Below are 22,704 nucleotides of genomic sequence, written 5' to 3'. Positions count from 1 at the left end.
ACGACCAAGCTCCCGTTAGGTGTAACTATGGTTCTAGTTAGCCAGGTCCCCAAGTGACTCTGTGGCATTTATGCCGACCAAATGGCATGGTCATGGTTCGGGTTCGACCAAGCCCCCAAGTGATTCTATGGCCTTAGGCCGATCAAGAGGCATGACTGGTTCAGACATGACCAAGTCCCCAAGTGATCTGGTGGCTTTCGCCTATCAAGAGGCATGGTATTGGTTCGGACACGACCAATCCTCCAAGTGATACAACACGATGCTTTTAGCAAAGCGAACTCAAGGGGTAAACCGGAAGCCGCTTTAAAACAACTCCGTGTAACCACACATGATGTAAAAGAACAGATACTCCGCTTTAGCTGAGGCTCCGATTTATTTATAGTTAATATATACATCGCTTATAATATGTACATAAGTAGAACCAGTGGCTCAGGTATAATAAGGCCGAAGATGAGCTATGTTCCACGGCCTGTTGGTCTCCTCTTCTGATGTACGTGAATCCTTATGTTCTCGAATATCGATCAGATAATATGACCCATTGTGCAGATTCTTGCTGACTAGGAAAGGCCCCTCCCAAGGTGGGGATAACTTATGCATATCAGTCTGATCTTGGATGAGCCGAAGCACCAAATCTCCCTCCTGAAAGGTCCTGGTTCTGACCTGGCGACTGTGATAACGACGAAGATCCTGCTGGTAAATCGTCGATCGAGCGGCTGCGATATCACGCTCTTCATCCAACCGGTCCAAGGCATCTTGTCATGCTGTCTCATTGTCTGCTTCAATATAAGCCGTTATACGAGGTGAATCATGACGGATATCACTGGGGAGAACCGCCTCCGCTCCATAAACCATGAAGAACGGTGTGTATCCTGTTGATGTGTTGGGTGTTGTATTTAAAGGAAATATGCCCTAGAGGCAATAATAAAGTTATTGTTTATTTCCTTATTTCATGATAAATGTTTATTATTCATGCTAGAATTGTATTAACCAGAAACATAATACATGTGTGAATACATAGACAAACAGAGTGTCACTAGTATGCCTCTACTTGACTAGCTCGTTAATCAAAGATGGTTATGTTTCCTAACCATGGACAAAGAGTTGTTATTTGATTAACGGGATCAGATGAATGATCTGATTGACATGACTCATTCCATTAGCTTAGCACCCGATCGTTTAGTATGTTGCTATTGCTTTCTTCATGACTTATACATGTTCCTATGACTATGAGATTATGCAACTCCCGTTTGCCGGAGGAACACTTTGTGTGCTACCAAACGTCACAACGTAACTGGGTGATTATAAAGGAGCTCTACATGTGTCTCCAAAGGTACATGTTGGGTTGGCGTATTTCAAGATTAGGATTTGTCACTCCGATTGTCGGAGAGGTATCTCTGGGCCCTCTCGGTAATGCACATCACATAAGCCTTGCAAGCATTGCAACTAATGAGTTAGTTGTGAGATGATCTATTACGGAACGAGTAAAGAGACTTGCCGGTAACGAGATTGAACTAGGTATTGGATACCGACGATCGAATCTCGGGCAAGTAACATACCGATGACAAAGGGAACAACGTATGTTGTTATGCGGTCTGACCGATAAAGATCTTCGTAGAATATGTAGGAGCCAATATGGGCATCCAGGTCCCGCTATTGGTTATTGACCGGAGATTTGTCTCAGTCATGTCTACATTGTTCTCGAACCGTAGGGTCCGCACGCTTAACGTTACGATGACAGTTATTATGAGTTTATGCATTTTGATGTACCGAAGTTAGTTCGGAGTCCCGGATGTGATCACGGACATGAAGAGGAGTCTCGAAATGGTCGAGACATAAAGATTGATATATTGGATGACTATATTCGGACACCGGAAGGGTTCTGGGGAAGTTTCGGATAAAACCGGAGCACCGGGGGGTTACCGGAACCCCCCGGGGGGTTAATGGGCCTTATGGGCCTAATGTGGAGAAGAGGAAGGGGCTGCCAGGGCAGGCCGCGCGCCCCCTCTCCCCCTAGTCCGAATTGGACAAGGAGGAAGGGGCGGCGCCCCCCCCCCTTTCCTTCTCTCCCTCCACCTCTCCTAGTTGGACAAGGAACGGGAGGGGAGTCCTACTCCCGGTAGGAGTAGGACTCCTCCTGCGCGCCTGCTCTAGGCCGGCCGCACCCCCCCCCCCTTGGATCCTTTATATACGGAGGCAAGGGGGCACCCTAGGACAGACAAGTTGATCCTTGTGATCGTTCCTTAGCCGTGTGCGGTGCCCCCCTCCACCATATTCCACCTCGGTCATACCGTTGTAGTGCTTAGGCGAAGCCCTGCGACGGTAGAACATCAAAATCGTCACCACGCCGTCGTGCTGACGGAACTCCTCCCCGACGCTTTGCTGGATCGGAGCCCGGGGATCGTCATCGAGCTGAACGTGTGCCAAGAACTCGGAGGTGCTGGAGTAACGGTGCTTGGATCGGTCGGATCGTGAAGACGTAGGACTACATCAACCGCGTTGTCACAACGCTTCCGCTGTCGGTCTACAAGGGTACGTAGATCACACTCTCCCCTCTCGTTGCTTTGAATCACCATGATCTTGCGTGTGCGTAGGAAATTTTTTGAAATTACTACGTTACCTAACAGTGGCATCCGAGCCTAGGTTTTATGTGTTGATGTTATATGCACGAGTAGAACACAAGTGAGTTGTGGGCGATATAAGTCATACTGCTTACCAGCATGTCATACTTTGGTTCGACAGTATTGTTGGATGAAGCGGCCCGGACCGACATTACGCGTACGCTTACGCGAGACCGGTTCTCCCGACGTGCTTTGCACATAGGTGGCTTGCGGGTGACAGTTTCTCCAACTTTAGTTGAACCGAGTGTGGCTACGCCCGGTCCTTGCGAAGGTTAAAACAGCACCAACTTGACAAACTATCGTTGTGGTTTTGATGCGTAGGTAAGATTGGTTCTTGCTTAAGCCCGTAGCAGCCACGTAAAACTTGCAAAAACAAAGTAGAGGACGTCTAACTTGTTTTTGCAGGGCATGTTGTGATGTGATATGGTCAAGACATGATGCTGAATTTTATTGTATGAGATGATCATGTTTTGTAACCGAGTTATCGGCAACTGGCAGGAGCCATATGGTTGTCGCTTTATTGTATGCAATGCAATCGCGCTGTAATGCTTTACTTTATCACTAAGCGGTAGCAATAGTCGTGGAAGCATAAGATAGGCGAGACGACAACGATGCTACGATGGAGATCAAGGTATCGCGCCGGTGACGATGGTGATCATGACGGTGCTTCGGAGATGGAGATCACAAGCACAAGAAGATGATGGCCATATCATATCACTTATATTGATTGCATGTGATGTTTATCTTTTATGCATCTTATCTTGCTTTGATTGACGGTAGCATTATAAGATGATCTCTCACTAAATTATCAAGAAGTGTTCTCCCTGAGTATGCACCGTTGCCAAAGTTCGTCGTGCCCAGACACCACGTGATGATCGGGTGTGATAAGCTCTACGTCCATCTACAACGGGTGCAAGCCAGTTTTGCACACGCAGAATACTCAGGTTAAACTCGACGAGCCTAGCATATGCAGATATGGCCTCGGAACACGGAGACCGAAAGGTCAAGCGTGAATCATATAGTAGATATGATCAACATAATGATGTTCACCATTGAAAACTAATCCATTTCACGTGATGATCGGTTATGGTTTAGTTGATTTGGATCACGTGATCACTTAGAGGATTAGAGGGATGTCTATCTAAGTGGGAGTTCTTAAGTAATATGATTAAATTGAACTTAAATTTATCATGAACTTAGTCCTGGTAGTATTTTGGAAATTATGTTGTAGATCAATAGCTCGCGTTGTTGCTTTCGTATGTTTATTTTGATATGTTCCTAGAGAAAATTGTGTTGAAAGATGTTAGTAGCAAAGATGCGAATTGGATCCGTGATCTGAGGTTTATCCTCATTGCTGCACAGAAGAATTATGTCCTTGATGCACCGCTAGATGACAGACCTATTGCAGGAGCAGATGCAGACATTATGAACGTTTGGCTAGCTCAATATGATGACTACTTGATAGTTTAGTGCACCATGCTTAATGGCTTAGAATCGGGACTTCAAAGACGTTTTGAACGTCATGGACCATATGAGATGTTCCAGGAGTTGAAGTTAATATTTCAAGCAAATACCCGAGTTGAGAGATATGTAGTCTCCAACAAGTTCTATAGCTAAAAGATGAAGGAGAATCGCTCAACTAGTGAGCATGTGCCCAGATTGTCTGAGTACAACAATCGCTTGAATCAAGTGGGAGTTAATCTTCCAGATAAGATAGTGATTGACAGAACTCTCTAGTCACCATCACCAAGTTAGTAGAATTTCGTGATGAACTATGATATGCAAGGGATAGCGGAAACGATTCCCAAGCTCTTCGTAATGCGGAAATTGACGAAGGTAGAAATCGAGAAAAAACATCAAGTGTTGAAGGTAGACAAGACCACTAGTTTCAAGAAAAGGGCAGAGGGAAGGGGAACTTCAAGAAGAACAGCAAGCAAGTTGCTGCTCAAGTGAAGAAGCCCAAGTCTGGTCCTAAGCCTGAGACTAAGTGTTTCTACTGCAAAGGGACTGGTCACTGGAAGCGGAACTACCCCAAGTGATTGGCAGATAAGAAGGATGGCAAAGTGAACATAAGTATATTTGATTTACATGTTATTGATGTGTACTTTACTAGTGTTTATAGCAACCCCTCAGTATTTGATACTAGTTCAGTTGCTAAGATTAGTAACTCGAAACGGGAGTTGCATAATAAATAGAGACTAGTTAAGGGTGAAGTGACGATGTGTGTTGGAAGTGGTTCCAAGATTGATATGATCATCATCGCACACTCCCTATACTTTCGTGATTAGTGTTGAACCTGAATAAGTGTTATTTGTTGTTTTCGTTGAGCATGAATATGATTTGATCATGTTTATTGTAATATGGTTATTCATTTAAGTAAGAGAATAAATTGTTGTTCTGTTTACATGAATAAAACCTTATATGGTTACACACCCAATGAAAATAGTTCGTTCGATCTCGATCGTAGTGATACACATAATCATAATATTGAAACCAAAAGATGCAAAGTTAATAATGATAGTGCAACTTATTTGTGGCACTGCCGTTTAGGTCATATTGGTGTAAAGTGCATGAAGAAACTCCATGCTGATGGACTTTTGGAATCACTTGATTATGAATCAGTTGATGCTTGCGAACCATGCCTCATGGGCAAAGATGACTAAGACTCTGTTCTTCGGAACAATGGAGCGAGCAACAGATTTGTTGGAAATCATACATACTGATGTATGTGGTCCGATGAATATTGAGGCTCGCGACAGGTATCATTATTTTCTGATCTTCACAGATGATTTGAGCAGATATGAGTATATCTACTTGATGAAACATAAGTCTGAAACATTTGAAAAGTTCAAAGAATTTCAGAGTGAAGTGAAAAATCATCGTAAAAAGAAAATAAAGTTTCTACGATCTGATCGTAGAGAAGAGTATTTGAGTTACGAGTTTGGCCTTCAATTAAAACAATGTGAAATAGTTTCACTACTCACGCCACCTGGAACACCATAGTGTAATGGTGTGTCCGAATGTCATAACCGTACTTTATTAGATATAGTGCGATCTATGATGTCTCTTACCGATCTACCACTATAGTTTTGGGGTTATGCATTAGAGACAGCTGCATTCACGTTAAATAGGGCACCATCTAAATCTGTTGAGACGACACCATGTGAACTATGGTTTGGCAAGAAACCTAAGCTGTGGTTTCTTAAAAGTTTGAGGTTGCAATACTTATGTGAAAAAGTTTCAACCTGATAAGCTCAAACCCAAATCGGAGAAGTGCGTCTTCATAGGATACCCAAAGGAAACTGTTGGGTACACCTTCTATCATAGATCCGAAGGCAAGACATTCGTTGCTAAGAATGGATCCTTTCCAGAGAAGGAGTTTCTCTCGAAAGAAGTGAGTGGGAGGAAAGTAGAAAACTTGATAAGGTAATTGTACCTTCTCCCTTATTGGAAAGTAGTTCATCATAAAAATCTATTCTTGTGACTACTACACCAATTAGTGAGGAAGCTAATGATGATGATCATGTAACTTCAGATCAAGTTACTACCGAATCTCGTAGGTAAACCAGAGGGAGATCCGCACCAGAGTGGTACGGTAATCCTGTTCTGGAAGTCATGTTACTAGACCATGACGAAATTGCGAACTATGAGGAAGCGATGATGAACCCAGATTCCGCAAAATGGTTTGAGGCCATGAAATCTGAGATATGATCCATGTATGAGAACAAAGTTTGGACTTTGGTTGACTTGCCCGATGATCAGCAAGCAATTGAGAATAAATGGATCTTCAAGAGGAAGACGGACGCTGATAGTAGTGTTACTATCTACAAAGTTAGAATTGTCGCAAAAGGTTTTCGACAAGTTCAAGGTGTTGACTACGATGAGAGTTTCTCACTCGTATCTATGCTAGAGTCTGTCCGAATCATGTTAGTAATTGCCGCATTTTATGAAATCTGGCAAATGGATGAACAAAACTGCATTCCTTAATGGATTTATTAAAGAAGAGTTGTATATGATGCAACCAGAAGGTTTTGTCAATCCGAAAGGTGCTAACAAAATGTGCAAGCTCCAGCGATCCATCTGTGGACTGGTGCAAGCATCTCGGAGTTGGAATATACGCTTTGATGAGTTGATCAAAGCATATAGTTTTATACAGACTTGCGGTGAAGCCTGTATTTACAAGAAAGTGAGTGGGAGCACTACAGCATTTCTGATAAGTATATGTGAATGACATATTGTTGATCGGAAATAATGTAGAATTATTCTGTAAAGCATAAAGGAGTGTTTGAAGGAGTTTTTCAAAGGAAGACTTCGGTAAAGCTGCTTACATATTGAGCTTCAAGATCTATAGAGATAGATCAAGACGCTTGATAAGTTTTTTCAATGAGTACATACCTTGACAAGATTTTGAAGTAGTTCAAAATGGAGCAGTCAAAGAAAGAGTTCTTGCCTGTATTACAAGGTGTGAAGTTGAGTAAGACTCAAAGCCCGACCACGGCAGAAGATAGAAAGAGAATGAAAGTCATTCCCTATGCCTTGGCCATAGGTTCTATAAAGTATGTCGTGCTGTGTACCAGATCTATTGTATACCCTGCACTGATTTGGCAAGGGAGTACAATAGTGATCTAGGAGTAGATCACTGGACAGCGGTCAGAATTATCCTTAGTGAAATAAGGATATGTTTCTCGATTATGGACGTGACAAAAAGGTTCGTTGTAAAGGGTTACGTTGATGCAAGTTTTTGACACTGATCCAGATGATTCTAAGTCTCAATCTGGATACATATTGAAAGTGGGAGCAATTAGCTAGAGTAGCTCCGTGCAGAGCATTGTAGATATAGAATTTTGCAAAATACATACGGATCTAAATATGGCAGGCCCGTTGACTAAATTTCTCTCACAAACAAAACATGATCACTCTTTGGGTGTTAATCACATAGCGGTGTGAACTAGATTATTGAATCTAGTAAACCCTTTGGGTGTTAGTCACATGGAGATGTGAAGCAATCATATAAAGATGTGAACTATTGGTGTTAATCACATAGCGATGTGAACTAGATTATTGACTCTAGTGCAAGTGGGAGACAGAAGGAAATATGCCCTAGAGGCAATAATAAAGTTATTTTTTATTTCCTTATTTCATGCTAAATGTTTATTATTCATGCTAGAATTGTATTAACAGGAAACATAATACATGTGTGAATACATAGACAAACAGAGTGTCACTAGTATGCCTCTACTTGACTAGCTCGTTAATCAAAGATGGTTATGTTTCCTAACCATGGACAAAGAGTTGTTATTTGATTAACGGGATCACATCATTAGATGAATGATCTGATTGACATGACCCATTCCATTATCTTAGCACCCGATCGTTTAGTATGTTGCTATTGCTTTCTTCATGACTTATACATGTTCCTATGACTATGAGATTATGCAACTCCCGTTTGCCGGAGGAACACTTTGTGTGCTACCAAACGTCACAACGTAACTGGGTGATTATAAAGGAGCTCTACAGGTGTCTCCAAAGGTACATGTTGGGTTGGCGTATTTCGAGATTAGGATTTGTCACTCCGATTGTCGGAGAGGTATCTCTGGGCCCTCTCGGTAATGCACATCGCATAAGCCTTGCAAGCATTGCAACTAATGAGTTAGTTGTGAGATGATGTATTACGGAACGAGTAAAGAGACTTGCCGGTAACGAGATTGAACTAGGTATTGGATACCGACGATCGAATCTCGGGCAAGTAACATACCGATGACAAAGGGAACAACGTATGTTGTTATGCGGTCTGACCGATAAAGATCTTCGTAGAATATGTAGGAGCCAATATGGGCATCTAGGTCCCGCTATTGGTTATTGACCGGAGATTTGTCTCAGTCATGTCTACATTGTTCTCGAACCGTAGGGTCCGCACGCTTAACATTACGATGACAGTTATTATGAGTTTATGCATTTTGATGTACCGAAGTTAGTTCGGAGTCCCGGATGTGATCACGGACATGACGAGGAGTCTCGAAATGGTCGAGACATAAAGATTGATATATTGGACGACTATATTCGGACACCAGAAGGGTTCCGGGGAAGTTTCGGATAAAACCGGAGCACCGGGGGGGTTACCGGAACCCCCCGAGGGGTTAATGGGCCTTATGGGCCTAATGTGGAGAAGAGGAAGGGGCTGACAGGGCAGGCCGCGCGCCCCCTCTCCCCCTAGTCCGAATTGGACAAGGAGGAAGGGGCAGCGCCCCCCCCTTTCCTTCTCTCCCTCCACCTCTCCTAGTTGGACAAGGAACGGGAGGGGAGTCCTACTCCCGGTAGGAGTAGGACTCCTCCTGCGCGCCTCCTCTAGGCCGCCCGCACCCCCCCCTTGGATCCTTTATATACGGAGGCAAGGGGGCACCCTAGGACAGACAAGTTGATCCTTGTGATCGTTCCTTAGCCGTGTGCGGTGCCCCCCTCCACCATATTCCACCTCGGTCATACCGTTGTAGTGCTTAGGCGAAGCCCTGCGACGGTAGAACATCAAAATCGTCACCACGCCGTCATGCTGACGGAACTCCTCCCCGACGCTTTGCTGGATCGGAGCCCGGGGATCGTCATCGAGCTGAACGTGTGCCAAGAACTCGGAGGTGCCGGAGTAACGGTGCTTGGATCGGTCGGATCGTGAAGACGTACGACTACATCAACCGCGTTGTCACAACGCTTCCGCTGTCGGTCTACAAGGGGTACGTAGATCACACTCTCCCCTCTCATTGCTATGCATCACCATGATCTTGCGTGTGCGTAGGAAATTTTTTGAAATTACTACGTTACCTAACAGTATTGATGCTCCATAGCACAGATGGTAATTCCTCTACCCAACAACCCGGCGTTCTCTGCAAAGGAACCATGAGCCGGGGCTTGATGCCTCTCAAGATCTCTTGATTAGCTCTTTCTGCTTGCCCATTGGACTGTGGATGTGCCACTGATGAGACGTCAAGCCGGATGTGCTCCCGTTCACAGAACTCCTTCATAGCACCTTTAGACAAATTGGTACCATTATCTATGATAATACTGTGCGGAAAGCCAAACCGGAAAATCACCTTTTTGATGAACTGAACCGCCGTGGCCGCATCACACTTACTAACAGGTTCTTCCTCCACCCACTTTGTAAACTTGTCAACCGCCACCAGGAGGTGGGTCTTCTTATCTTTGGACCTTTTGAAAGTCCCAACCATATCCAGCCCCCAAGTCGCAAATGACCAAGTAATTGGAATCATCCTCAATTCCTGAGCCGGTACATGAGCACGTCTTGAAAACCTTTGGCAACCATCACATCGTCTGACCAGATCCTCCGCATCAGCATGAGCGGTTAACCAATAGAAGCCATGGCGAAAGGCTTTAGCCACTAGAGATTTTGAACCGGCGTGGTGACCACAATCTCCTTCGTGGATCTCACGCAAAATTTCACGGCCTTCTTCAGGAGACACGCAGCGTTGAAAAGCTTCTGATACACTGCAATGATACAACTCGCCGTTAATGATAGCCATGGATTTGGATCGCCGGATTATTTGTCGGGCCAGAATCTCATCCTCTGGCAACTCGCCTCGGTTTTTGTACGCCAGATAAGGAAGCGTCCAATCTGGAATAACATGAAGAGCTGCCACCAATTGAGCCTCTGGATCAGGAACAGCCAAATCCTCTTCACCAGGGATCTTGACCGACGGGTTGTGCAGCACATCCAGAAAAACATTGGGCGGGACCGGTTTGCACTGAGAGCCCAGCCGGCTTAAAGCGTCCGCCGCTTCATTTTTCCGCCGGTCCACGTGGTCCACCTGATAACCTTTGAAATAACCTGCAACAGTATCCACCTCCCGACGATATGCTGCCATGAGTGGGTCCTTGGAGTCCCAAGTGCCAGACACTTGCTGAGCCACAAGGTCCGAGTTACTGAAGCACTTAACTCGACTTAGATTCATCTCCTTAGCCATCCGGAGGCCATGGAACAAGGCTTCATACTCAGCTGCATTGTTAGTACAAGGGAACATTAAGCAAAGAACATAACAAAACTTATCACCTCGTGGGGAAGTCAATACGACTCTAGCCCCCGAGCCTTCCAATTGCCTGGATCCGTCAAAATGGATGGTCCAATACGTGTGATCCGGCTTTTCTTCAGGTGCTTGCATTTCCGTCCAATCATTGATGAAATCAACAAGTGCTTGAGACTTAACCGCTGTCCGAGGAACATACTTCAAACCGTACGGCCCCAGCTCTATGGCCCACTTTGCAATCCGGCCAGTTGCTTCCCGGTTCTGAATGATATCTCTCAAAGGAGCAGAACTGACCACCGTAATTGGGTGCCCTTGGAAATATTGTTTAATCTTCCGGCTTGCCATAAAAACTCCATACACCAGCTTCTGCCAATGCGGATACTTTTGCTTGGACTCGATTAGCACCTCGCTGATATAATAGACCGGTCGCTGAACCGGATGCTCCTTGCCTGCCTCCTTTCGCTACACCACAATAGCCACGCTGACCGCCCGTGCATTGGCAGCAATATATAGCAGCAATGGCTCCTTGTCAATGGGAGCGGCGAGTACCGGCGGATTAGCCAATTGCCGCTTTAAGTCCTCAAACGCTTCATCAGCGGCGGAACTCTAGGCAAATTGATCCGTCTTTTTCAACATCTGATACAAAGGGATTGCCTTCTCACCAAGACGACTGATAAACCGGCTTAATGCTGCAATCCGGCCAGCCAGTCGCTGAACATCATTGATACACTTTGGCTTAGCCAGGGAGGTGATGGTCGTGATCTTCTCCGGGTTAGCCTCAATTCCCCTGTTGGACACCAGAAAACCCAATAGCTTGCCCGCCGGCACACCGAAGACACACTTGTCCGGATTAAGCATCATCTTGTATGTCCTTAGGTTATCAAAGGTTTCCTTCAAATCAGCAATCAAAGTCTCCTTCTCCCTAGACTTAACCACGATATCATCCACGTAAGCATGTACATTACGGCCGATTTGCTTGTGAAGACAATTTTGTACACACCGTTGATAAGTTGCCTGGGCACTCTTGAGCCCGAAGGGCATAGACACATAGCAGAAGGCTCCAAAGGGAGTTATGAACGCTGTCTTCTCCTGGTCCTTAACTGCCATTTTGATCTGATGATAGCCAGAATACGCATCCAAAAAACTCAAACGCTCACAACCCACCGTAGCATCAATAATTTGATCAATACGGGGGAGGGCAAAAGGATCTGCTGGACAAGCCTTATTAAGATCTGTGTAATCCACACACATGCGCCAGGTGCCGTTTTTCTTGAGGACCAGCACCGGATTGGCGAGCCACTCAGGGTGAAAAACTTCAACAATAAAACCAGCTGCTAAGAGCCTGGCCACCTCTTCTTCAATCGCTTTGCGTCTTTCTTCGTTAAACCGGCGGAGAAACTGTTTCACCGGTTTATATTTAGGATCCACATTAAGTGTGTGCTCAGCGAGTTGCCTCGGGACACCTGGCATGTCAGAGGGTTTTCATGCAAAAATGTCCCGATTCTCACGGATGAACTCGATGAGCGCGCTTTCCTATTTCGGATCCAAGTTGGCAATGATGCTGAACTGTTTGGACGAATCGCCAGGTACGAAGTCAACAAGCTTAGTTTCTGCTGCCGATTTGAACTTCAGGGCCGAATCATGCTCCGTAGTTGGCTTCTTCAACGGAGTCATGTCCACCGGATCAACATTGTCTTTATAGTATTTTAACTCCTCGGTGGCACAAATCGACTCTGCATAAGCCGCATCTCCTTCCTCGCATTCCAAAGCGATTTTGTGGCTTCCGTGAACCGTTATTGTCCCCTTGTGACCCGGCATCTTGAGCTGTAAATAGACATAACAGGGTCGAGCCATAAACTTGGCGTAGGCCGGTCGCCCAAACAGGGCATGATATGGACTTTTGATTTTCACCACTTCAAATGTCAATGTCTCCGCCCTGGAATCATGATCATCCCCAAAGACCACTTCCAGAGCTATCTTACCAACGGGATATGCTGATCTGCCAGGCACTACACCGTGGAATACTGTATTAGACGGTTTGAGATTCTTATCTGTTAGTCCCATACGACAGAAGGTCTCATAGTATAGGATGTTAATGCTGCTCCCTCCATCCATGAGCACCATGGTGAACTTGTAACCCCCCACCTGAGGTGCCACCACCAGAGCCAACTGACCCGGATTATCGACTTGGGGAGGATGATCTTCTCTGCTCCATATGATTGGCTGTTCAGACCAACGTAGATAACGGGGTATGGCCGGTTCAACAGAGTTGACCGCCCTCCTCTGAACTTTCCGGTCTCGCTTGTCCAAGCTAGTGGTGAAGACATGGTACTGCCCATTACTCAACTGCTTTGGGTTGCTCTGGTAACCTGACTGTTGCTGCTGTTGGTTGTAACCACCCTGGTTGCTCTGACTATTTTGACCATTATGTCCGCCCGGATTACCATTGAACCCTGAACCGGAACTTCCTCCTCCGTAACCCGGCCCGAATCCCGAGCCACCGCCAGATTCGTGATCATACCGGAAATTATTAGAGTTCTTGAACTCCTGCATAATAAAGCAATCTTTCCAAAGATGGTTTGCTGGCGCCTCCTTCGTCCCATGCTTTGGACAGGGCTGGCTTAGCAGAAAGTTTAGGCGGTTTGGGTTAGGGTTGGGCGCTCCATTACGATTTTTCGGCCTACCCTTGCATCGCTGACCATTGTCCTGTGCGTTGGTATTAGCCACAAAGTCCATGTTACCATCCGCTTTACGCTTGCCTCCTCCACCATTGCCTGCCCAGTGATGTTGCTGACCTTTGGAGCTGCTGTTCTTCTTCCCTTTCCCTGTCTTGTCATCATCAAATTCGGGGTCCTTGGTACTATCAGAATCAGCATATTTTATCAAAGCGGCCATGAGGGTCCCCATGTCGGTGCAATGACGCTTCATCCGTCCCAACATCAGCTTCAGGGGTCCAAACCGGCAGTTGCCTTCTAGGGTTAATACTGCGGTGTCAGCATTGATGCGGTCTGAGGAGTGCAACACTTGTGAAACCCGGCGTACCCAATGAGTCGTTGATTCTCCTTCCTCCTGGACGCATGCAGCTAAGTCTACTATCGACATAGGCTGTTTGCAGGTATCTTTGAAATTGCTGATAAACCGGGCTCGTATTTGGGCCCATGAACTGATAGAATTAGCCGGCAAGTTTTTTAACTAAGTATGGGCCATCCCTTCTAGCATCATGGTGAAGTATTTTACACACGCCGCGTCATCCACATCAAGCATCTCCATGGCCATCTCATAGCTCTCCACCCATGTCTCTGGAGGTTGATCCGCCGTGTAATTTGGTACCTCGCGTGGGCCTTTAAAATCCTTGGGCAGGCGCACGTTGCGTAAAGCGGGGATAAGGCAAGGCACTCCCAAAGAGCTAGAAGTAACAACGGGTTCAGTCCAGGTGGTTGGACGAACCGGCGTGAGCTGCCGAGCCTGATGTTGCGTGGCTAACTCGGCCTCCCTGCGCGCGCGGGCCCGGTCCACCACTCCCTGAGCGTCCTCAGCACCGCCCGCCGGGTTGTCACGGGGTGCCCCACGTCGTTCATTACTCGACACTGCCGGTTCATCCATATGTCTGCTATAGCTCCGGCTTGGACGGGGGTCGAGTGGATCCGGTTGCGGCTGTACGAGTACGCTTCCTGTTGGGTCAAAGCTGTCCTCAGAAGTTCTTTGACACGTCGCGTCTCTACAGCTTGCGGCGAGTTACCTTCAATCGGAATGGCCTCCAGCCGTGCAGCAGCGGCAACAAGATTGTCCATTGGGTTAGAATAGTGACCTGGAGGTGTTAAAGCAGCCTGAGGTACAATGGTGTTTTGACGAGGCGGGTCCATCTGACGAGGTTGAACCGGTGCACCGACCCCAGGGGCTCCTGCCCGGTTTCCTTCCAGCGGATTGCCGGCTCTTGGTCCTGGGGTCTTGAAAAGGTCTCTGGCCTCGAAAACTGGAGGTAAGCGGGACCGGTGTTTCCTCCTCATGACTTCCTGCGACGCGCTCTGGTCCAACATAAGCTTGTAGGCCTATGCGTCTAAAGCGGCCCGCTCTGCGGCCATCCTGGCATCCTGAGCCGTCAGATCCGCTTTGGCCTGGGTGATCTGTTCCTTTACCTTTGCAATCTCCGCGTTGTGAACGTCCTGATCTGGCGGATTACCTTCTGCCATAAGTACAGCCAACGCATCAAATAGTTCTGATAGCACCTGAGCCGGCGGGCGCACAGGGCCTCCTGCCCCGGCAGCCATCGCCGCTGCTGAACCGGAGATCGTTGCCGCAGCTATCAAAGAATGAAGCGTTGTTTGCGTTCCGGCCATGAATATTCCAACCCGGTTGGGCAGATCAGAGGGGTCCGGAATACTATCGCCATCGGAACAGCTCCCAATCTGGCCATCTTGCAGCTGATAAAGAGATTCGGTTTCTCCGGTTGAAAGATTCGTCACCGGAACAAACGACGGTCGCGCCGCGAAATTCTGATTCGTCCTCATAACTTCCTCCATGGATGACTCCTACGAAGGCACGCTTCATGGCCGGTTTAACCCGGGCGGATCGCGCACGCTGAGCCGTCTCGACGAGGTCGGTGCAGATGTCCGGCTCGGGGCCCGGTTCACCGATCTTGCCAATGAAAACGTGAATGCTACCAAAGGGGATCCGGTACCCGTACTCAATTGAGCCGGCCTCGGGGCCCCAGGCTGCGTCGTCGATGTAAAGCTTGCCGCGACGACTCTTAGTCATCCGGCCTACGGCGTAGCCCTCGAGTCCTTCAAAGCGGCCCTCCAAGAACCGGAAACCATCGTGCGATAGCCCCACGGTGGGCGCCAACTGTCGTGGTTTTGTCACGGCAGATGTCCTAGAAAAAGGACTAAGTCGTGGAGCCATCACGACGGGTTAGCTTGAAGGGGTTAAAGCGGACACAAGGACGCAAGAGAGTTTTATACTAGTTCGGCCCCTTCGATGAAGGTAAAAGCCTACGTCTAGTTGTGATGGAATTGATGAGGTTTCGATGACTAGGGAGCAAACAAGCTTCGCCTATGTCTCGAGTTGTTGTTTCTGTCCCTGAACCGCCGCTGGATCGTCCCCTTATATACATGGGTGACACCCGTCGGTTCACAGAGTCCCAACACCGGTCGATATTCGTATCTGGGTTGGTCTCTCTTTATTCCTAACTTACAATACAAGTTTATATACAAATTCCGGTTTACCGCTACAAGTGTTGAACCGGCTATGGGCCTTAGGCCCTCATCTGTCCTCTTGGGCTCTATCACTTCTGGTGCTACTGATGAAGTTGACCCGGTCCAGATAGGCCGGTTTACGCCCAGCAGTAATATCCCCAACAGGTAGGATCAATACGGTGACCCGCAGGGCTTGGAACATCCGTGAGACATGGCCGCACCAGGGGAGCACGTCTTTGAAAAATACGTCAGGCCAATAATATAAACCTATTAGCATTAGTATTATAAGACTACTACATGACTGCCCTGCTTTATAAAAGGAAACTCTTCTGCTGCACTTCTATTTTAATCACTGTATCTTAACTGCAATGTTAGAACGTTAACAAGTACATCAACATAACTGGTGCGCACAGTGACGTAGAGGAGGCGCGCCCAAGTCTACAACATTCATGGCGGCTTCGTACGGAACATTTCTTCTGCCACGTACTACGCCGCATTTTGGGTTCGTACGAGGCATGCCATGTACTACGCCGCATTTTGGTTTCGCCGCTATAGGCATGCATGCACGGTCCGACATGCTACCAGACGCCGTGGTGGTTCAGGAGTCATCGGTGGTGGCCTCAGGCGGCGACGTGCGGCAGAGCGGGCAGCTCGGCTGCCGCCGGAGCCACTCGTCGACACACAGCCGGTGGAACGCGTGCTTGCAGCCGGGCAGCTCGTCGCCGTCCGCGTACTCTGCCAGGCACACCGCGCAGGTCGTGTGCGTGTCCGTGTCCGTGTCGTCGGGCGGCTGGTCACCGTCGGCCGACGCGTCGGCAGCAGCCATCTGGCATCCGCCCCGTCGCCTCCCCGCCGAGGAGTACACCGTGGTCGTGTACGCGGCTAGGACGGCCTCGTCGATCCCTGCGGCCGCGCACCCGTGGCCGAGCTCGACGTCGACGACGCTCCGCTGTGACAGCGACGGCGGCGCGCGGTGCGCCTGGCGCCGGTTGGAGCAGAGGAAGGTGAAGAGGGAGATGACGAGGAGCGCGGCCATGGAGGCGCCGATCAGCAGCACGGTGGAGCCCGGCATGGTATACTACAACCTGGCCGTGCAGCTTCTATGTACTACTATGATTGGTTTGTGATTTGTCCGTGAGTGCGTGCGTCGAGCTGCCGGCCACGTCACGGTCGAGATCAAATCAGATCTCTGGCATCAGCCCCGGACATATAAATACTCACTGCCAAGGAACTAGTAGCTCGGTCCAAATCCAAATTGCCGCGGTCGTTGTAGTAATTGGCAAGCTAATTAGGCATCACGTTTGACTATTAACCGGCCGCTCCTCGTCAAAGTAATACTCATTTACGTTGCTTGTTGCACGCGTCAATGGTTCACGTGTCAGTAGGAGTATAAATAGAGCCTTTTACAACTAAGATTTTGTTGAAAATATTAGCACTTTTTCGATTAGACTTATCCACGAGTAAACAGTAAGTATGGCATAAGAGGTATGCATCTCATAGCGATACCTAAGTATACTAGCGCGTGCAGAACATAGAACCGAACCTTCTATGAGCAGCATATATACGGCTAGTATAAGTACGAGTAAACGAACGATGAACAGATCATACCCACCAGTTGGCCAGGCCAACGCGGCGGCTGCAGCAGCAGCCTCGGCGTCGTCCGTGGCCTTCTTCTTAGCGACGGCGTCTTCGGCCATGGTGTCGATGCAGAGAAAGTAGTGGAAGCAGAGGCGAAAAGAGTTGGTGACGCATCGGGAGCAGTCGCGTCGAGACGCTCCCCAAAAACCTTATTGCCGTTCTCCCGGACAGGATCTCGAACGACAGGGTTCCGGAGGCACCTGCTCTCCCGACCAGCCGTGCACGCAGTCGTCGGGATGAGATCGCCGGAGGCAGCACAGAGTGAGGAACAGTAGATAACGGCTAGGTCACGCGAGAGGGAGTGAGTGAACCGAACTAGGTTACTTCACTGGCCAGAGCCTTCTTATATAGTCCGTAAGGAAGAAAGTCGTGGGCCTTGCCTAGGCTGACGACCGAGTCGGCCCACTCCCGGCAAGGGAGTCGAGAAATACGCGGGTCCGGCAAGGGTCGCACCCCCGGCAAGGGAGTCGACGAATCCCGGCAACGCAAGTCAGCTCACAGTCCAACGTCTTGGACAGTGGCTCACCTGTTAGCGACTCGTTAATTAATCCCTGATTAATTAATTTGTTCCTGAGCGGCAAAAATAAACTTCGGCTCGGCTCATTCCCGCAACCCGCAACCCGCGGCGCGCGCGCGTCATGGCGTGGCGGGCGGCGGCGGAGGAGGAGCGCGCGTGTATCACTCCTCTTCCCAAGCTCCCAATGGCAAGTGGTAGAGCAGCCCTTATAAAGAGGTCTCAACTCTGCTCAACTAGCAAGGTGAGATTAAATTTCTCACCACCTGCCATCTCATACATGAGCCTCAAGATTAACCAGGGATTAGTGTTTTATATGGGCCTAAGCCCATCCATAATCCAACAATCCCCCACGAGATCTCGAGGCACATAAGTTTGTCAACTATTCTAAATAATGTTTGATATATCAGAATTTTCAGTGGAGACTGTTAAGTTAAACTTCCACCTGGAGCAACAGGATTAGACTTCTTCACAACTGAACAATGGACTATGCCTTGAATTGTCAGTTTGGCGTGCAGAACTTTCGCCTATTGTCAGCTGATACATGACTCCCGAAGGTTAAACCCCACGGGTGGAGCTTATTAGTCATACTCCGTACCTTCTCATGAGCTTAATAGAGATTACCCAATCTCATAGACTGTGACCAGCAGTCGGGCTCACATAGGTGTGTTCCTCCAAAGAATGCTCTGTGGGTTAGCATCTTGCTTACACAAGTTTTGGAACATATTAAGACAAAATTCAGTCTGCCTTACAGAATTGACAGTATTGTGCATCTCCAACGGAGTGGGTTAATTAAGGATACTCTCCTCAGTTGACCGTTGGATTGTTTTCCCAGGTCCTAATTCACGGGATCTCCGATCACATAGATTGGGTTACCCCATGGCAACTTACGTGGGTCTCATACCCATCTCCCTCGATGCATTTTCTATCGCAATCCATGATAGCCCTTTAGTAAAAGGGTCTGCCAGATTCTTAGCCGTATGGATATAATCCAACGCTATTACTCCAGAGTTTCTTGATTTTCTGACAGATTTCAATCTTCTTCTTATGTGCTTTGTGGATTTCATGTTGTCCTTTGAACTCTTAGCCTTGGCAATCACTGTTTGATTGTCACAGTTCATAAGGACAGCCGACACTGGTTTATCAACCACCGACAAATCCATCAAAAGCTCTCGAAGCCATTCTGCTTCGACGCATGATGTGTCTAATGTTGTGAGTTCTGCTTCCATAGTCGATCTGGTTAAGATCGTCTGCTTGCAAGACTTCCAGGAAACAGCACCACCACCAAGTGTGAAGACATGTCCACTTGTGGCTTTCATCTCATCAGCATCAGATATACAATTCGAATCACTATACCCCTCAAGTACCGTCGGGTACCCAGAATAGTGAATTCCATAGTTCGCAGTACCTTACAAATAACGCATCACTCGCTCAATAGCATGCCAGTGCACATCTCCCGGATTGGAAACAAACCGGCTCAGTTTGCACACAGCAAATGAGATGTCAGGACGAGTAGCACATGCTAGGTACATCCGTGAACCAACCACTTGAGCATATCTCAATTGATCTACAGCCGTGCCTTCGTACTTTCGAATCCGCACGCTAGGATCATATGGTGTTGCAGAAGGTTTGCAGTCTGAATATCCAAAACGGCTCAAAATCTTCTCAACATAGTGGGATTGCAAAAGTGTAATTCCACCCTTAGAATTTCTCAGTAGCTTGATGTTCAGGATAACATCAGCCACACCCAGGTCCTTCATCTCAAAGTTGTGAGATAGAAAAGACTTGACCTTCTCAATGACCTTGAGGTGGGTCCCAAATATCAGTATGTCATCGACATACAGACACAGTATAAATCCTTCGCCCCCACCATAGCGATAGTATACACATTTGTCAGCTTCATTCACAACAAAGCCAGCAGATGTCAGAGTAGTGTTGAACTTCTCATGCCATTGCTTAGGCACTTGTTTCAGGCCATACAAATATTTCACTAGCTTACACACCTTTCCTTCCTGACCATTTACTACAAAGCCATCCGGCTGTTGCATGTAAATTTCCTCGTCTAGCTCTCCGTTAAGGAAAGCCGTCTTAACGTCCATCTGATGAACGAGAAGACCATGCGAGGCAGCCAAAGCGAGTAACACTCGAATGGTTGTCAGTCTAGCCATAGGTGAATAAGTGTCAAAGAAATCCTCTTCTTCTTTCTGGGTATAACCCTTGGCCACAAGCCTAGCCTTGTACTTCTCAATAGTACCACCGGGCCTAAGCTTCCTTTTGAACACCCACTTACATCCTAATGGTCGACAACCATAAGGACGAACAGTGATCTCCCATGTCCCGTTAGCCAAGATAGAATCCATCTCACTACAGACCGCATCCTTCCAGTAGTCAGCATCCGGATATGCATAAGCTTCTGAAATGGAGCTGGGAGTATCATCATCCACGAGGTACACGAGGAAATCATCACCAAAGGACTTTGCAGTCCTCTATCTGTTGCTCCTAACAGGAGCTTCCTCGTCATCCTCCGTGGAACTCTTATCACTTTTATGTTCATAATATTCCATCGGAATAGCAGGTTCAGGAGTCTCATCAGATTCCAGTCTAGAATTGCTTTGCATATCTCTCATGGGGAAAATATCCTCAAAGAATGTAGCATATTGTACCGACCTTCTGGTCAGGTACCTCAGATTTCATGACTAGAAATCTATAGCCAACGCTATGCTTGGCATAGCCAAGAAAAACACAGTCCACGGTCTTTGGTCACAACTTGCGCTTTTTGATTATCGGCACGTTGACTTTCGCCAAACAGCCCCAAGTGCGCAAGTAAGAGAGTGTAGTTCTCTTCTTTTCCCATTGCTCGTAGGGAGTAGTCTCATTATCCTTTGTGGGAACTTTATTCAGGACATGATAAGATGTCAATACAGCCTCCCCCCACCATGCCTTGGATAAACCCGATGTATCTAACATGGCGTTAACCAAATCAGTTAGAGTACGGTTTTTCCGTTCGGCAACCCCGTTTGACTGGGTGAGTAGGGAGGCGTCCTCTCATAAATAATGCCATGTTCCGCACAGAATAAATCAAACTCATTAGAAAAGTACTCTCCACCACGATCAGACCGGACTCGTTTTATTTTCTTCTCAAGTTGGTTCTCAACTTCAGCCTTATAGACTTTAAAGTAGTGTAGAGCCTCATCCTTAGTATTTAACAAATACACATAGCAGAATCTAGTGGAATCATCAATCAGAGTCATGAAGTATTTCTTTCCACCTTTAGTCAACACACCATTCATCTCACAGAGATCTGAATGTATGATCTCTAGAGGTGCCAGGTGTCTCTCCTTCGCAAGCTTGTGAGGCTTACGAGGTTGCTTAGCTTGCACACACGCATGGCACTTAGAGCCTTTGGCTAAAGTGAAACTCGGGATTAAATCCATCTTAGCTAGCCGCGTCATACAACCGAAATTTATGTGACAAAGACGTGAATGCCAAACCTCAGATTTGTTCACATTAGAATGAATTTGGTTCACGACTTTATTACAGAAATCCTCCAGGGAAAGGCGGAACAAACCACCACAATCATATTCTTTTCCAACAAATAGTCCATACCGAGATACGACTATTTTGTTAGACTCAAATACTAACTTAAACCCTTCTTTACATAGAAGGGAGCCACTAACGAGATTCTTCTTTATGGCGGGGACATGCTGCACGTTCTTCAGTTGCACGATCTTTCCCGAAGTAAACTTCAGATCTAGCGTGCCAACACCATGAACAGAAGCATGCGAGCCATTCCCCATCAGGACGGAACAATCTCGTGTGACCTGGTAGGAAGAAAACAAATACACATCAGCACACACATGAATATTGGCCCCAGTGTCAATCCACCAATCGGTGGACTGACAGACTAAAAGTATGGTAAACAGATTACCATACCCAGATGCCGCATCATTGTTGCTCAGAGTGACATTCACAGACTTAGAGCCCTGTGCTGGCTTCTTATACTTGTTTGGGCACTTGTTTGCCCAATGTTCATCTGAACTACAAGTAAAGCAACCATCTCTCTTTTTGTCTTTCTTCTTACCCTTCTTCTTAAAGGTAGTATTCTGTTGGACAGAGTTCTTTCCCTTGAACTTGTGGAAGTTCTTCTGCACCACATTGGCGCTAGAAGAACCCTCTGCCCCTTTCACGTGGGAGTCATTTGCTCTCGAGTTCTGCTCAACACTAAGATGACCAATGACATCCTCAACAGAGAATTCACGTCTAAAGTGCTTGAGATAAGTAGCAAAGTTCCTCCAACTAGGAGGGAGTTTTGCAATAATGCAACCCGCGACAAACTTGTCCGGTAACTCACACTTCAGGAGCTCCATCTCCTTAGCGATGCACTGTATCTCATGAGCCTGGTCCAATACAGAATGGTTATCAACCATCCTGTAATCATGGAACTGCTCCATGGCATACAGCTCACTGCCAGCATCAGTTGCACCGAATTTGACTTCGAGCGCATCCCACAAGTTTTTGGCAACACCCATATGAATATAGGCGTCAACCAACTTGTCTCCAATCACACTCAGAACTGCTCCCAGAAAGATTGTGGTTGCCTCCCTAAATGCCTTCTCCTGTTCAGGAGCAATCGTTTCTGTGAGGGACACACCACCAACCCAGAACACGTCCATCGATGTGAGCCACAAGGTGGTCCTAGTCTGCAAACGCTT

General features: G+C 47.3%; 1 protein-coding gene across 1 annotated transcript; it reads right to left on the bottom strand.

The window, feature by feature from the left end:
- Positions 1–16,438: 16,438 nt before the first annotated feature.
- On the bottom strand, positions 16,439–16,912 carry LOC147967740 (E3 ubiquitin-protein ligase Os03g0188200-like). Its single transcript, XM_087522526.1, has one exon. The coding sequence runs from the start codon at positions 16,910–16,912 to the stop codon at positions 16,439–16,441; it is 474 nt and encodes a 157-aa protein (XP_087378652.1).
- Between the last annotated feature and the right edge of the window lie 5,792 nt (positions 16,913–22,704).

Source organism: Triticum urartu, chromosome 5A (assembly GCF_056163025.1).
Source record: "Triticum urartu cultivar PI428250 chromosome 5A, HENAU_Tu73, whole genome shotgun sequence".
NCBI classification, from domain to species: domain Eukaryota; kingdom Viridiplantae; phylum Streptophyta; class Magnoliopsida; order Poales; family Poaceae; genus Triticum; species Triticum urartu.
Note: the sequence above shows the minus strand (reverse complement) of the source record. Positions and strands in the feature narration are given on the sequence as shown.

What these genes read in the sequence shown, in the direction of transcription:
- LOC147967740 (XM_087522526.1), bottom strand. Translation starts at nt 16,912, where the DNA reads ATGCCGGGCTCCACCGTGCTGCTGATCGGCGCCTCCATGGCCGCGCTC.